This window comes from Xiphophorus hellerii, chromosome 20 (assembly GCF_003331165.1).
Source record: "Xiphophorus hellerii strain 12219 chromosome 20, Xiphophorus_hellerii-4.1, whole genome shotgun sequence".
Taxonomy (NCBI): Eukaryota; Metazoa; Chordata; class Actinopteri; order Cyprinodontiformes; family Poeciliidae; genus Xiphophorus; species Xiphophorus hellerii.
Genome location: NC_045691.1, coordinates 29,023,293 through 29,037,443, shown reverse-complemented (window position 1 = coordinate 29,037,443; position 14,151 = coordinate 29,023,293). Strand labels below are relative to the sequence as shown.

Genomic DNA, 14,151 nt, shown 5'->3' with positions numbered 1-14,151 from the left:
GTTTAGTATAAAGGTGAGGTTTAGGCTGTAGAAATGAATGGAAGTCAATGGAAAGCCCCGAGAAAGTTAGCCACGCAAACGCGTGTGCGTGCGTGTGTCATCACCTATTGGACATAAATGAAGAAATCGGATCATTGTACTGACAGGCTGCTCTCTTTCTGTGGCCGATGGGGGGGGAAAAAAAACATTTTCAGTGTGTGTCAGAACAGGCCACCCACGCAGCCACCTACACACACACACACATGGACGCACATTTATCTGACATCAACCTTACGCCGGAGGCCGTGTGTGTCGGTGACGCTGCTGACAGTCGGGGAGGACCACAGACTCCTGCTAAAGGTTACGTGGACTGGATCCAAAAGGACACAAAGAATCACAGTTTCTGCAGCCAGTCCGATATTGCTCCTTTCTTTTTCTTTGTGGTGCGATCACAGAGATCCGGACCTGTTGCTCTGTATTATTAATGCTCGACTGGACTAGAGACAGGAAAACATGGTTCTTATTACTGTTCATCAAGAATAAACTGAAAATAAGTTGAAATAAACTAAACACACACAGTGTCCCTCACGAGCTAATACGCACCCATTGTAAAGACAAAGTATCACCTGGGTAAATTTATATAAAAAAAACATTAGAAAATAAATGAATAATAAAAAATAAAAGAAAAAATATTGGGAGATAAATAAACAATTTTTTTTTAAATGTTAGAAAATAAATAAGTACATCTAAACAAAAAAACTATAGAAAAATCCATCCATCCATCCATCCATCCATTTTCTGTTCACCCTTTGTCCCTAATGGGGTCGGGAGGGTTGCTGGTGCCCATCTCCAGCTACGTTCCAGGCGGGAGGCGGGGTACACCCTGGACAGGTCGCCAGTCTGTCGCAGGGCAACACAAAGACATACAGGACAAACAAACAGGTTGTTTGTCCTATAGAAAAATAAATGTTACTAAAATTAATATAAAAAAAAAAAACAATTGGGGAAATAAATAAAATTAGGGGAAACATTATATAGCCAACATATAAATAAAAAGGGGAAAAAAAACATTAGAAAACAAATTAATTAATTAAATTGAAAGAAAAAAAATAGAAAATAAATAGATGACATTTTCTACAATTATCGAACTTCTTTCTTATTAAAACAAAGAAAGAAATATAAAATAAACAATCTACTTAATAAGTAAATAAAATTGAAAAATACAAAAAGAAAACAGAGAGAGAGAGAGAGAAAAAATGTGTGTGTCTTTCTTATTTTTTTAAAAACACAATGTTTTTAACATCACTGGTGTCTCACTCCTGGGTGGTTAAAGAGGTGGAAAAAAAAAATCCCAAGATCACTGTTAGAGAATTAGAGAGGCATTTTTATAAGCAAAGTGTTAAATATAAATCCGGTGGCTTCCACTAAATACCTAAATGTTCAGCCGGACAAAGTGTTAAAATGTGGCCCGGTCAACCCAGAAATGGTCCAACATGCAGAAAGTCTTCACAGCTCAGCCCACATCACTGTCAGGTGAGCTGAAAAGAAAAGATCATGCTGAAGGAAGATCTCTCTCTGTCTGTGCCGAAATGTGAAAAACGCTCCGAACCATCCGGCTGGAGCTGCAGAAAGTCTGCGAAATGCTGCAACAATACTAATTATGTATTTTTATTTAAGGCTTTTAGCAAATCTTTACCAGGACTACCATGAGCGGGAGGGCACTGTAGATAAAACAAAAATAGCAATAAAGCGAAACAAATAGCAAAAAGAAAAACTTCAATGAAAAAAAAAAACAAACCTTTCCTCACATTCGCCTGGTTAATGCTTTTTTTTTTTTTTTTTTTTTTTTTAGAAATTATTTTACAGTTTCAGCCAAATATTAAGACATGTGCGGCTTTCAGAGCACAAATGTCAGGATATCAAGTAAAAGCAACGAGGCAAGCGGAGATCTAGCAGAAGAACAGCGGCTGACATCGGCTTATTGAAGGCGTCGGGATATGGCGAGTTGAGGAAAACAAACAGCTGCCGATCATTTCGATGCTCAAGAACTGCTATGCATCAAGAACCGTGTTGGTCCTGCTGTGACCACACGGGGGCGGTAATGTGCCACAGCGCGCTCTATGGATGAAGCTTTCGCGGCCAACGTAGCTCTCTACGAAGTGGGAAACGATGCATGCTGTTTTTAGCTACTTCTACAAAGGTCTCTATGTACAGGCTCTTTACATTTAACAGCCAGGAGATTCTTTCCTGAGCAAAGTAGCAAAGGAAACATGGCGTCTGTGTGCTTATGTGTGAAGCTGCCTCGTTCAAAGGTACAGGACCGGGTATAAGAACTCCCAGCCGCCAGTCTGAGCTTCCGGTGCTCAGTGGACAATAACAGGAAGTCAAGACGCTGAAGGAATGGACAGGTACAATTATTTCCCATGTGGAAAGAAAACACACATTATGCCATGAAGAAATATTCACACCCTTTGATCGTTTTTTCTCGAAATGTAGGGAGCTAAATTGTGACCATTAAGTTTGTTAGATTTTTTTCCCCACCCCCAACTTGAAAAAAATCGTTTTGAAAGCTGAAAGCAAAGTTTTGAACATGACAAAAATCATTTTTAAACTGATAGTTTTGAAATTGAGAAGTCTTCAAAACTGCTTTCCAAGATTCAAGATTTTGAAACTCCCTAAATCATTTTGAAGCTGAAAAATAATTTAGAAACTGACAAAAAAGTTCAAAACTACATTTCAGATTAAATATTTTTATCTATCAATTTCAGTTATTATATATATATTTTTTAAACCAACTTTATGGCCCCAATTTAGCTCCATACAAACACAAACTCATTCAGTTGGAATTTTGTTTGAGATTTTATGGAGCAGAAAAGATTACATCATCGATAGAAAGTTCAGACTTAAAACTGGAGCCAAATTCAACTTTCAGCAGAAAAATGACCTAGCTACGAGAGAGTAGTTCAGAACAAAGCGTATTCGTGTGTTTGAATGGTCTAGTCAAAGTACAAACCTGAATCCAATTAAGAATCAGCTGAATTTAATGTTAACAGATGCTCACCAGTCAGTCTGACTGAGCTTTTTCAGATTTTTGATGTAGATATTTTGAAAGCCATAATCACTTCCTGCCGTATTAGTTATGCACTGTTTCACTCTGATTTATCAAATAAAATCCACTGCAGTTTGTGATGATGAGGATCTGGAACGGTTCGAGGGTATGAATGTTTTTCCAGGCGCAGTACCTTCCTCCATGTGTTTTGTTGATTAGTACGGTGGCCTACAGGGGACCATTTCTGTAATTTTCCCCTTGTCGGCTTATTAAGCGCTAATCAAAATCGGTTTTAATACAATGTCACTCATTTATTTACACTCTCATTACGATTTGCAATGGCAGGCTTTAGGTGTGAGCCAACGGCTTGACAGGTGAACTCGTTTGACTCTCTAAAGCTCAAGTTTGAGACACATTTGTTTATTTAACAAGAAAGCGCTATACAGGTTAGAATAAACAGAAAGGCAGCGCTCAGGGAAGGAAGCACACAGCCTTCATGAGATGATGCTAATGCTGCAAGTGAGGAAGAAGCAGAGTCAGTGTCACCATGCTAGCAGCTAATGTACAGTGTGCAGGAGGAGAGTTCACACAGGGCCGGTACCGTGGGGGGATGTGGGCGGGGCTTTAACCCTGCTCATCCATTGCCTCGCCCACCGTGTGAAGCGCAGCGGAAGCTTCGCCGTTGCAGCGTGACATGGGCTCGGCCGCCTGCGCCTCCTCGGCCGGGGCCGCCGCCGCTGCCTGTTGGCTCTTCTCCTCCCCGGCGGCATCGGGAGCGCCGTCGGGCCCGGCCGCAGACGAAGGCGCTGAGGGGTTGGCAGAGGCCTGGGGAGCCGTGGGGTCGGCAGCTGCTCCGGGGACGGCGGGCTTCGACACGCTCTGCTCAGGCGCTCTTAGTCTCTTCATGATGGTGGTGACTCGCACAGCTTTCTGTAAGAGGAGGAACGGGAATTTTTACACACATACACAAAAAAAAAAAAATATATATATATATATATATATACTTCTTTTTTTTCCCTAAGCGTGTCCTGTCCAGCATTGTGGCACTCAGAACAGTTGTCCGAGTGTCAAAGTGAGGCCCAGCAGATTTACTTTCATAAACGGAGCATTATGGCTTTTGCCACGATACTCCACTTAATATGCGTACATAAAACTTTGGTAGAAATTGCTTTGAGTTCATATCAAAGAGATGGAAAAGAAAGAGAGAAAGGTCAGGAAATGAGGAGACATGCACAGAGGAGAGAAAGAAGCGTAGAGAGAACACAAGTGAACACCTTATTAGTCTGACTCTAAACCTGCAGAAAGAGAGAAAAGAAAACAGAGAAACCATAGCAACAAACAACATGTGGATATGCAGGTCCTTCAGAGTCACCAGGAACCTTTTAGCTCTCTGTGCCGCTCCAGTTAGGAAGGACGGCCATGTCCTCTGAAGAGAGTTGCTTTCTTTGTGTAGGATTAGAGTAAATATAGCTCAAGACAAATGAGCATTGCTGATTTCCTTTTGTAAAATATGTCCTTTCCTTTTTATGGAAGAGAATTAGGGCCAAATAAAATATATATATATATGTATTCTTACTTTTCCTCAGAATTCTGGCTTTAATCTTCTGAGAAAAAAGTCAGAAATTTAAGGGAAAAATAGTATTTTTTTTTCTTCCATCAGTGGTCCTGATCATCTTCCGTACCCTTTCATTCTACTTTGTTTTGTTTGTTCAAATAAAACTCCGGTATCACTGTAATTTGTGGCTGTAATGTGACAACATGTGGAAACCTTACAGTAAAGCGGTACGAAAGCTACGACAAGGCGCCGTTGGAATCTTTTTCTTTAAATTCACAGCAACGAGAAGTGAAACCTGAAATGCCTTCAGCTGGTGGAGGAAGAGAACAAAAAGGGCTCACCTTCCATTTAGCTCTGGCGAAGTTCTTTTCTATCTGTGCACACACATTTTCCTTGATGTTCTTATCTGAAGCTGCGCCACCGGAGATCCTGCAGAGGAAAGAGGAGGATAGAAAACCATGGGTTACACTCACACCAAAAACAAGTTGCAGATTGCTAATACTTTTTCATAAACATGGGATATTTTAGTCCTATTCTTTCGGTGCAGTCCTAGAAGGCTGTAATATTACTAAAGGGTAAAGGTTGCTGGAAATACCTGTCCAGTGCAACTAAGCAGACCAAGGGGCAATCTGTCCAAATTGTTCATGATAATTTATCTTCGATTTTATTTATTCATTTTTTTTTATTTATTTAAAACCTCCTGAGAGGTTTTTTTAATCATGTTTAGCACACTCAGTGTCCGGCACTCTGATTTAGTCTGCACGATATATCAAAAAGTCCTCCGCCTACCATTCATGGTTTATGGCCTCCTGGGCCGTCAGCCTCTGGTCTTGATCCACCTCCATCAAACGAGCAACCAGGTTCTTAGCTGTCAGAGAGAAGTCAGAGGGAAGGAAACGCAACGAGAGACAAAGGGTTTTACTTCCTGACGGCATGACAACACAACCGTAACGGCTTTGAAAAGTCAACAGGAAGGAAGGAAGGCAGGCGGGCAGGTTCCTTCTGGAGCGTGTGAAGTGTGTGTGTAAAAAGCTGCCACTGAGAGTACCTGAATCGGAGATTTCATCCCAGTACGGAGAGTCGAACTCGTAATCGCCCGCCAGGATTTTTCGGAACAGGTTCTTGTCGTGGTTTTCGTAATCGTCGTCATCGCTTTCGTCGTAGAACGGAGGGTTGCCTGACAGGCTGTGGTAAAAAAATAAAAAAATAAATTAAAAACAGTGGGAGTCATGACATCCTTCCATTTTATTATGTAAAAGACACATAAAAATACCAGATCACTTGATTTCTATGCTAGTAGTTGACGTGTTTATTGATCAAAAATAATATAGGTAATTGGTTTTGATGCATGTAATGATTGTGGTAAAAACACAAATTTTTCTGTATTTGGACTTCAGATGACTAATTAGAGACGATTCTGATCACTTACAGTATGTACATGATGACACCCATGGCCCAGCAGTCCACAGGCCTGCCGTACCGCTGTCTGCCAACCACTTCAGGGGCTGAACAGGAAAAACATCATCAATGACCCAGACCCTCGTGCCACATTATAACTCTTGAAAATGAGATCTAGATCTCAACGGGGTTTACCTGGTTAAATAAAGGAAATAAAAAAAAATAAAAAAACATAACTGATTCACCACGTTTCGTAATCTCACCCAGGTACTCTGGTGTCCCACAGGGGTCTTTGATCAGCCCGTTCTCCAGCTTGGCAAGGTGGAAGTCACTGATGACGATTTTGGAGTGCTTTAGACGGTTGTAGTACACCAAGTTCTCCAACTGTGGGTGAAGAACAAATTACAAAAAGTCACGCGCTTACTATGTTTAACGATTAAAATGAATATTTTTTGTGGAGAATCCAAGTAAGACAATGACAGAAAAAAAAAAAATCTGTTTTAATTTGTACTTCATTATAATTCAACTTTGAAACAAATCCTTTTAATATTCCAAAATGTACAGCCACAGCAAGAAACACTTAGAATCCGTCAGATCTGCACAACATTCACGGCTTTGCTCACAATCCTTTCAGACTATGAACTTATTGTCAGACTGTGCTTGAACAGTGGTCTTAACTCTGTCAATCACGCTAGTGTACGCACTGCTCACACCCTCCCACTTGCACTCTGCTAGGCTAAGCCACAGCTAGCCTGTCGGGAGTACGAAGGCTAGTTATCATGACCACAGATGACGTCAGATAAACAGTTTTCCTGTAACAGTAAGATGAGAATACGCATACACGAGTGTGATTGACAGCACCGAGTCCCTCCTCCTTGGCTCTGATTGGTTGTTTTTGGTCGGGAACGGTTCATTTCTTCAGAAGGCAATAACACCTCAGGGAGGAGGTGGACGAGATCCGTCTTTTCAGATTATCTGTCTCATGTTAAAATGTCACAACATGGTGACAGCTTTAACAAATACCATCACTGAGGAGGGTGACCATATGTAAAACATATGTTGTTTATAGCAGTTACATGCTGCAGCTTTAATAAGAATATTTTCATGTTTTATTTGAAACTTGTGAAAATCTTGCCTTATAAATAATAGTAATAAAAAATTTAAATATGAATCAGTTACCTATGCCACCAGGTAATAATTGATACCATTAAGAGTGGGCCTCTCAAAAACCATTCAGAGGGCCACAAATGGCCCCTAAGCCACACTTTGACCACCCCACAGTTAGACGCTATAAACATAAAAAATAGGAGATTATGTTTTCTGCGTTGCAGAAGCGTTTGCTGAAACCAGAAAATCTTACCAAGTATTTTTATCCAGGTTCACTTGAAATAAGACAAAACTACAGGTAACTTTTTTGCAAGATATAGGAGCTTGTTTTAAGTCAATAATGTGTTAATATTGATGAAAAAGTTCTAATTCCACTATCAGATTATTAGCTTATAACAAGACATTATTCCCATCCTGCCAGTGAAATAATCTGGCTGTGGAATAAATATGTTATCATCAATATTAAGGAATTATTGACTTAAAACAAGCTCCTGTATCTTGCTCAAAAGGTTATTTGTAGCTTTGTTTTGTCTTATTTCAAGCGTACAGAAATGTCTGCACTGGAAACCAAACCAAAAGAATACGTGGTAAGGTTTCAGTGTTTTCTCAGTGTTGCCGCTGAGCCGTTACCTTCAGGTTTCTGTGAACGATGTGCAGGGAGTGCAGGTAGGCCACGGCCTCCAGGACCTGCCGCACCACGTTGCTGGTGTCCCGCTCCGAGTAGTAGCCCTGGTCCAGGATCCAGTCGAACACCTCTCTGCCTGTCGCGCTGCGGAGAGGTGGGCAGAAAAAACTTCAATAAAAGGTTTGTTCATTTCTGCAAGCTAGTTACATTTTGCTTTACCTTTTTTTTCCCCCTTTCATCTTCAGTTCATTTGCCACTCAAAAACAAAAGCAATAAAGTCAAAGAAAACCAGACAAATAAATGTGAGGGAAGCTCCTCGTAATTTAGAGAACTCAGAAAAACCGACTTCAGCTACGAGAAGGTATTTCTGTCTTTCTAAGAACGGAGGATCGTCCACGGGGTGAGTGATAATTATCATTTCCCCACGGATGACTCTTGTTTGCTGAATTTTCTGCATAACCAAAAAATCCCTCAGGTCTTCTCAGTGGGAAACATTCATTTCCTCATTTAGAATTTCCACAGAAATGCACCCAATTCCCCCAAAACCTGGGGGGCGGGAGAGATTGGGGAAGAAGAGAACGGAGCGACCGAAGCGATCGCATCTGAATACCAAATGATGCGGAGCCGAGAGCCGCTCTCTCGGAATCCGCTCGGGCCCCGGTGTTGCTCGGGGCCCGTTCCCCCAGGAGTGCTCCATCTACAGATGCGGCTCGGTGGGGGTAGAGACGAGCTGGAAGCCTTTTATTCCCCCTCCCCCCATCATCAGATGTCTAAACTCACAGCTCCAGGAAGAGGAAGTACTCCTTTTTGGTCTCGAAGACGTCAACCAGCTGGAGGATGTTGGGATGCTTCACCCTGAGGAAGGCAGAAGGCAGGGAGAGACCGATGTCATTCGATGAGCCAAAGCAGCAAGGCGAGGAAACCGCAGTTCAAGAATGTAATTTACGACGTTTATTATTCAGCAGCAATGTTTTGCTGAACTCCCTGGCACGAAGCGGATCAGCCTCGCCTGAGTTACAGAGAGCAAACGGAATAAAAAGTTGTGTATTTTCTCTGCCACCTCTTCGGAGGTGACGAGCGGTTTCCTTCGTGAGCGCAGAAGGAGATTTAGACGCGCAGCGGCTGAGTCCTGAATGAACCCAGAGGAGTCATTCAGGGAGAGAAAAATCACGTGTTGGGACGTTTATGCTGCGCGTCGGCCCCTGATCGGTGTTACTGATTCATAACTGTAATTAAAACATCAGGAGGTTTGAAAAAACAATGGTGAGAGGGAAAGAAAACTTCATTCCCCTTGTAATAGACGAATATAAAGAAAAGCATTTTGTATTGAAGGAAAATGATGCTTTGCAGATACAGCTGAGAATTGTTCTCTATACCATGTTTGAACATGTAAAGGTTGTTTCAGCCCAACTCATTCAATCGAACCAATCCCTGCAACTCGGCGTAAAAAATAAATAAGAAAATCCCAACTTTTTTCATTTCTCACATGTATAAATTCATCCGCCACTTAGATTTTATCAAACAACTTAAAAGTAAGAGCGCTGACAACAATAACATTAGATACTTCAAGCTTTTTAAAATATTGGAACAATTGACTGTCTACTTTGTGATGAATGTGTTCTTTTTTTTCCTTGATGATTTGTTTTGCTTTACTTAATGTTTTTTCCCCCTAAATTGTACGGACTGCTTTTTGTTTCAAAATAAAAGACTTTCAAAGGTGCTGCAAAATCAGCAATTTTAGAAATGTGGCTATGTGTTCGCAAAGTCTTCAGAAAGAGAAAATAACACACTCATCTCTCTGTCAGCAACAAATAGTTCAATAAGATTATGCTAAAGCAGGATTTACTGAATGCCAGATAATCAGAAAAAACGATTTAGATTTAAAAAAAAAACAAGTTTAGATGTTAACTTTTTCACTTTGAGCTGCTACTTTCTATTCACTTTTTATTATCTTGCTTAAAAATGCTATTTAAAAAGGGAAAAAAACCAACAATTTGACAAAACTTAATACTGTCCAATAAAAAAAAAAACCAACTCACATCTTCAAGATGAGGATCTCATTTTTGGCAGCCTTCCGGACTTTCCTCCCGTCTTTCTTCAGGAATTTCTTACACGTGTACATTTTCATGGTGGCTTTGTCCTTGGCCCTAAAGATCTCACAGAACTCCTCCCTGAAAAGAAGCGTTTGGTGTTAAAACGCATCTCTGCACCACAATAAGGCAGACTTAAAGATACTCACGATTTAACAATCTGACCCAGGTCATATTTATCCGTCACGTCCGAAGGATTGTGGTATTCCTTCTTTTCCCCAACCGTTAAACAGCCAAATGGCATGGCCACGCCCGACCTGGGAACGACAGGGACAGAAGACGGGAAAACTTCAGAGCCTCCAACTGCATTGTGATGCTTTGGATGGTGACTTTGCAAAAAAGAAAAGAAAACGGTTTTTTCCTTTTCTTTTATGCTGAGAACGCTACCATACGACGCAGGCCACCAGAGGCAGTTTTAATGCAGCATTTTGTCTCATTTAACTTTCTGTAGCCAAGCTTTCCATAATCCTGTAGTATTAAAAAAGAAAGACACAAAAAAAAAAAACACAAGACGATATCGGCTTCAGTCCCTCAGCTCTGCGCCGTCATCTTTTCCTCAGAGCGATAGCCTGACAAATTTCTCTCTGCGGGCAGACGGCGAGAAAAGTCGGGGAGCGGGAACCGCAAGAAAGCATTCTAGTGTTTCTATTACTGCATTTCTAAACAACCGGGAACAATACAAGTACGGGACAAGATAAAGAGATGTTCATCAGTCAGAAATCAGTGAACTACTGCGGCAGCTCATTAAAATTTCTTCCCAGACTCTGGTTTGTGCGGCTCTCTCTGAGGTGTTCGCTGCATGTCTTTTCACTGATTCATGCCTTCATCCTAATCTTGTCTTTGTCGGCCATTCTGTTGCTCTGTTTGGGATCATTGTTCTGTTTGTGACCCGGTTTTCACAAAGCTTCCTGGAGTTGACTCTTGGAAACTTTAGCATCCAGAGGAGTTTGATCCCAAATCAAATCCTTCCTCCTAACTTTTCCTGTCTTGAACATCTAACTTGCAAACTGAGGTCTGGAGCCAGACTGTGGTTATTCTTCGACTAGCCGGGCAAATTCTCTTTCTACGCAATTCCGCTCAATTCTCATCTCCCGTCAGAGCACCGTCTGGGATTTCTCCCATTGAGCTGGATTTCATCCTGGCCAATCAGTGAACAGAAGGACTTGTGGTGAATGATGATGTCAATTTTCTGCACTGTTTAGAATTGCAGTCTGCTTGTGTATGATGGTAGTTTGGAAATGGCAGCGGGGGAAGTGAACAGATCCACTCAGTCTGTGTTGATCCATGGGTTTTAACAAAAGTCTAATTTTGGATGTAGTTTTCGGGAAGCTTCACAGCGTAACTTCCTTCACGGTTGAATACATCACATGCTAGCGATTGGGTAAAATCAGATCCAATTTTTTAAAACTTTAGCAGAGTCCACTGCTCCAGCAAGAAATCATTTCCAAATGGTCGAGGCCATTCTTGTGTTTCTATTACTGCAACAAAACAAAAAAAACCGCAAAACAAAGGGTCAGTTTTTAACAAGCTACTCTGGGAGAGCTGTAGAAATCCAAAGCTCAGGTAAGTGAGGACAGCAATCTGTGATTTATTTAATAAATTACAGCTTTGTGAAAGAATAGATAGAATAGATAGAAGAATACTGTAGTCTGCCATGGTAGAACATGGCGGTGGCAGCATCATGACACAACAATGTCTTCTGTTGCAACGTGTTGGTCCAGGTAGAGTGAATGCCGCAAATCAACGACCGGATGCAGTCTGCTGGGTTTCCTTAGAGAGAAACTTTTTAAACTACTTTGAATAATAAACTGAGCCTAATGTTGTTTGATTTCTTTTGGCGGCAGCCACAGATATATTTGTTATCTAGCAGATATAACATATCTGTTATATTTTTGACAGATACAAAAATATAAAATAGTCAAAGTTCAAAAGAAAAGGAAGACTGATACGCAGAGAAACTGGCTGAGCTCATGAAGGGGTTGCAAAAGATAATCTCAAAGGGGCTGAATACAAATGCATGCCGCACTTTTCAGTTTTATTTCTCATTTTACTTCCACTTCACCGTATCATGTATGAACTACACCAAAATGTAGTTCTAACATGGGAATATTTCCAACTAATGTGATGCTACTGATCAAGTGAACATTAACATGCCCTATTTCAGTCCATATTATTCACATTCTTCATTCTCCACTTCTCCCCCACAGTCCTTCATACAAGGTGAGGTTTGCTCTTACTACGTCTTCCAAGACAATGTTTTTTTATTTTATTTTATCATTCTTACAATTATTAACAATGTAGTTGTAACATGTTGTTCATGTGAACCCGACTGAAGACTTAAGAACACATTTCCTAAACAGCGAGTACCAAGTATCAGTCATTTGTCCTGGAATAAGACTAAATAAATAAATAAATAAATAATACTAATATCTCTCAAAAGCTGCACAGCACAGCACTTCACTGATAAACATCGGATTGCTGAAGGTGTTTGTATGTAAAGCAAAGCAGCGCTGAAAAACTTCAGCACAGCAGATTTTCCTAGAGGGAATTTGGGGTAAAAAAAAAATATATATATATATATGTGTGTGGGGGTGTGTGTGTGTGTGTATTCATTTCTTAGCCTTTTCCTTTTCAACAACCATCTGCACTGACACTCTGGGTGATGGATGCTTAAATGTAAATAAGCACAGCCAGCATGAGAAGTGTAGCATAACGTGGCAATCTGTTCACGGCGGCGCCGCAGCACCACATCCCAACCCAATCTGGATGAACGAGGCTCGGCGAAGGAAGCCGCTCGGGCCGGAGCGAGGCGACTACTGTCTACCGTCTCTCTCTCAGACGAGGCCTGAGTCTGCGTCGTGCGGTCACAGAGCGAGAGGCTGAGCTTTGGTTCAGCTGTACATCAGACAATTCAGCTCAAGCTGGGGGATCTGAGCAGATATGGCAGCTGTAGAAACCATACACTAAAGAAATACAGGGCCGGATTTACAGGGATGTGGGGCCCTGGGCTGGGGATTGTTTTGGTGCCCTATTCAATCAAAAATAGGGTCAATGCTAATTACAGTAACCGGGAATGAACTGATGATGCAAAGTTTAACATGTCCCTTTTGTCAGCAACTCCACGTTGTTTCCCCCAAAAGAAAACTACTATGACTTTATTGTTTTTAAACACTCGAGTATTGCTTATATTTAGAAAATGAATGATATGAGCCAAATGAAGAGCCCACTGCACTGAACCCCTCTGAAAACCTCCTGGTTATTCCACCAAATGTTGATTCCTGAACTCTTCCTGAGTTAAAACATTAGTATTGTTGTCTCTAAATGAACATGAACTTGTTTTCTTTGCTTTATTTAAGGTCCGAAAGCGCTGCAACTTTCTAATTTTCTGGAAATAAATACCACATTTTTGCTTGAATTTCTTTGAACTTCCTTTACAAGGTAGTAGCAATCGTGTAAAGTTAAAGAGAAACATTCTCATGTTCAATAAGACGCTCAAACCCGCTCTTATTTTATTTTCTTCTTTTTAAAACACAGAGCTCGTTGGAAGCTGTGCAATAAGTGAACATTTTCCAGTAGCGGGGTGCTGGCCATGTCATGTAATGGAGACAGGATAATGGCTCCATTTAAAGCGACCACCATCAGCAACATTAGAGCACTAAGTTCTGACTGCTATCCCCCCCTCGGGAGCGCCAGTCAATGACTCGTAATGCGTTGCAGCACAGAGTGTGACCCGGTCAACCCGCGGGGGCGACTCGGTCCCCCATCTGGTCTCTACGGGAACGGTGAGGCCGTAGGGCTCAGAAAACGATGGCGGGGAAACGTTTGGGGCTCCTTCTTTTCTGACATCGGGTTGGAAGCTCTTGAATTGCTTAGCAATGGTTCGGATTAGGGTAAATGCAGTGCAAAATATGCACTGTCAAGATTTTTTTCAAGCAGCGGTGAGGAGGATTAGTCTACCTGCAGCGGTGATATGATATGGAAATGCATCTTATAGAAATAAGTTATTTTGGGTGGTAAGCCTCTATGAAATGAAGCAACCCGCTGCATTGGTCCAATGAAATAAAATCCTCCAGGACTGGTGGAGGTGTTTTCAGAGGCAGGTTCTGTTTGCACAGGATTCACGACTTTCACGGTTCACAAGCTGTGGTACGCCAGGCGCAGGACAGTGGCGACTCCAGAGCTTTCATAACTCTGTTTTGCAGCATATTAAACCTGATTTAATAATCTTTTTTTAACTAAGTGGTATTATTCTTTTTTATTCAAAAGGTCTCAGCAAGTAAAATACAATTCAGTTCTCTCTGATTCAAAGTTAAGCAGCACAGGGGCCCCCCAGGGTTGCGTCAGTTCG

At 41.4% G+C, this 14,151-nt stretch overlaps 1 protein-coding gene across 1 annotated transcript in view; it reads right to left on the bottom strand.

Moving 5' to 3' along the window:
• Positions 1-1,804: 1,804 nt before the first annotated feature.
• Positions 1,805-14,151, bottom strand: part of LOC116711073 (caM kinase-like vesicle-associated protein) — a 46,358-nt gene continuing 34,011 nt past the window's right edge. The window contains exons 2-11 of the mRNA XM_032550449.1: positions 9,953-10,060; positions 9,753-9,884; positions 8,494-8,568; positions 7,719-7,857; positions 6,245-6,365; positions 6,013-6,088; positions 5,632-5,768; positions 5,373-5,451; positions 4,925-5,012; positions 1,805-3,958 (exon numbers count right to left, since the gene is read on the bottom strand). Of these exons, the coding sequence (XP_032406340.1) occupies positions 3,653-3,958; positions 4,925-5,012; positions 5,373-5,451; positions 5,632-5,768; positions 6,013-6,088; positions 6,245-6,365; positions 7,719-7,857; positions 8,494-8,568; positions 9,753-9,884; positions 9,953-10,047 (1,248 nt within the window). The 5' untranslated portion in view covers positions 10,048-10,060 and the 3' untranslated portion in view covers positions 1,805-3,652. The remainder of the gene's footprint in view (positions 3,959-4,924; positions 5,013-5,372; positions 5,452-5,631; positions 5,769-6,012; positions 6,089-6,244; positions 6,366-7,718; positions 7,858-8,493; positions 8,569-9,752; positions 9,885-9,952; positions 10,061-14,151) is intronic.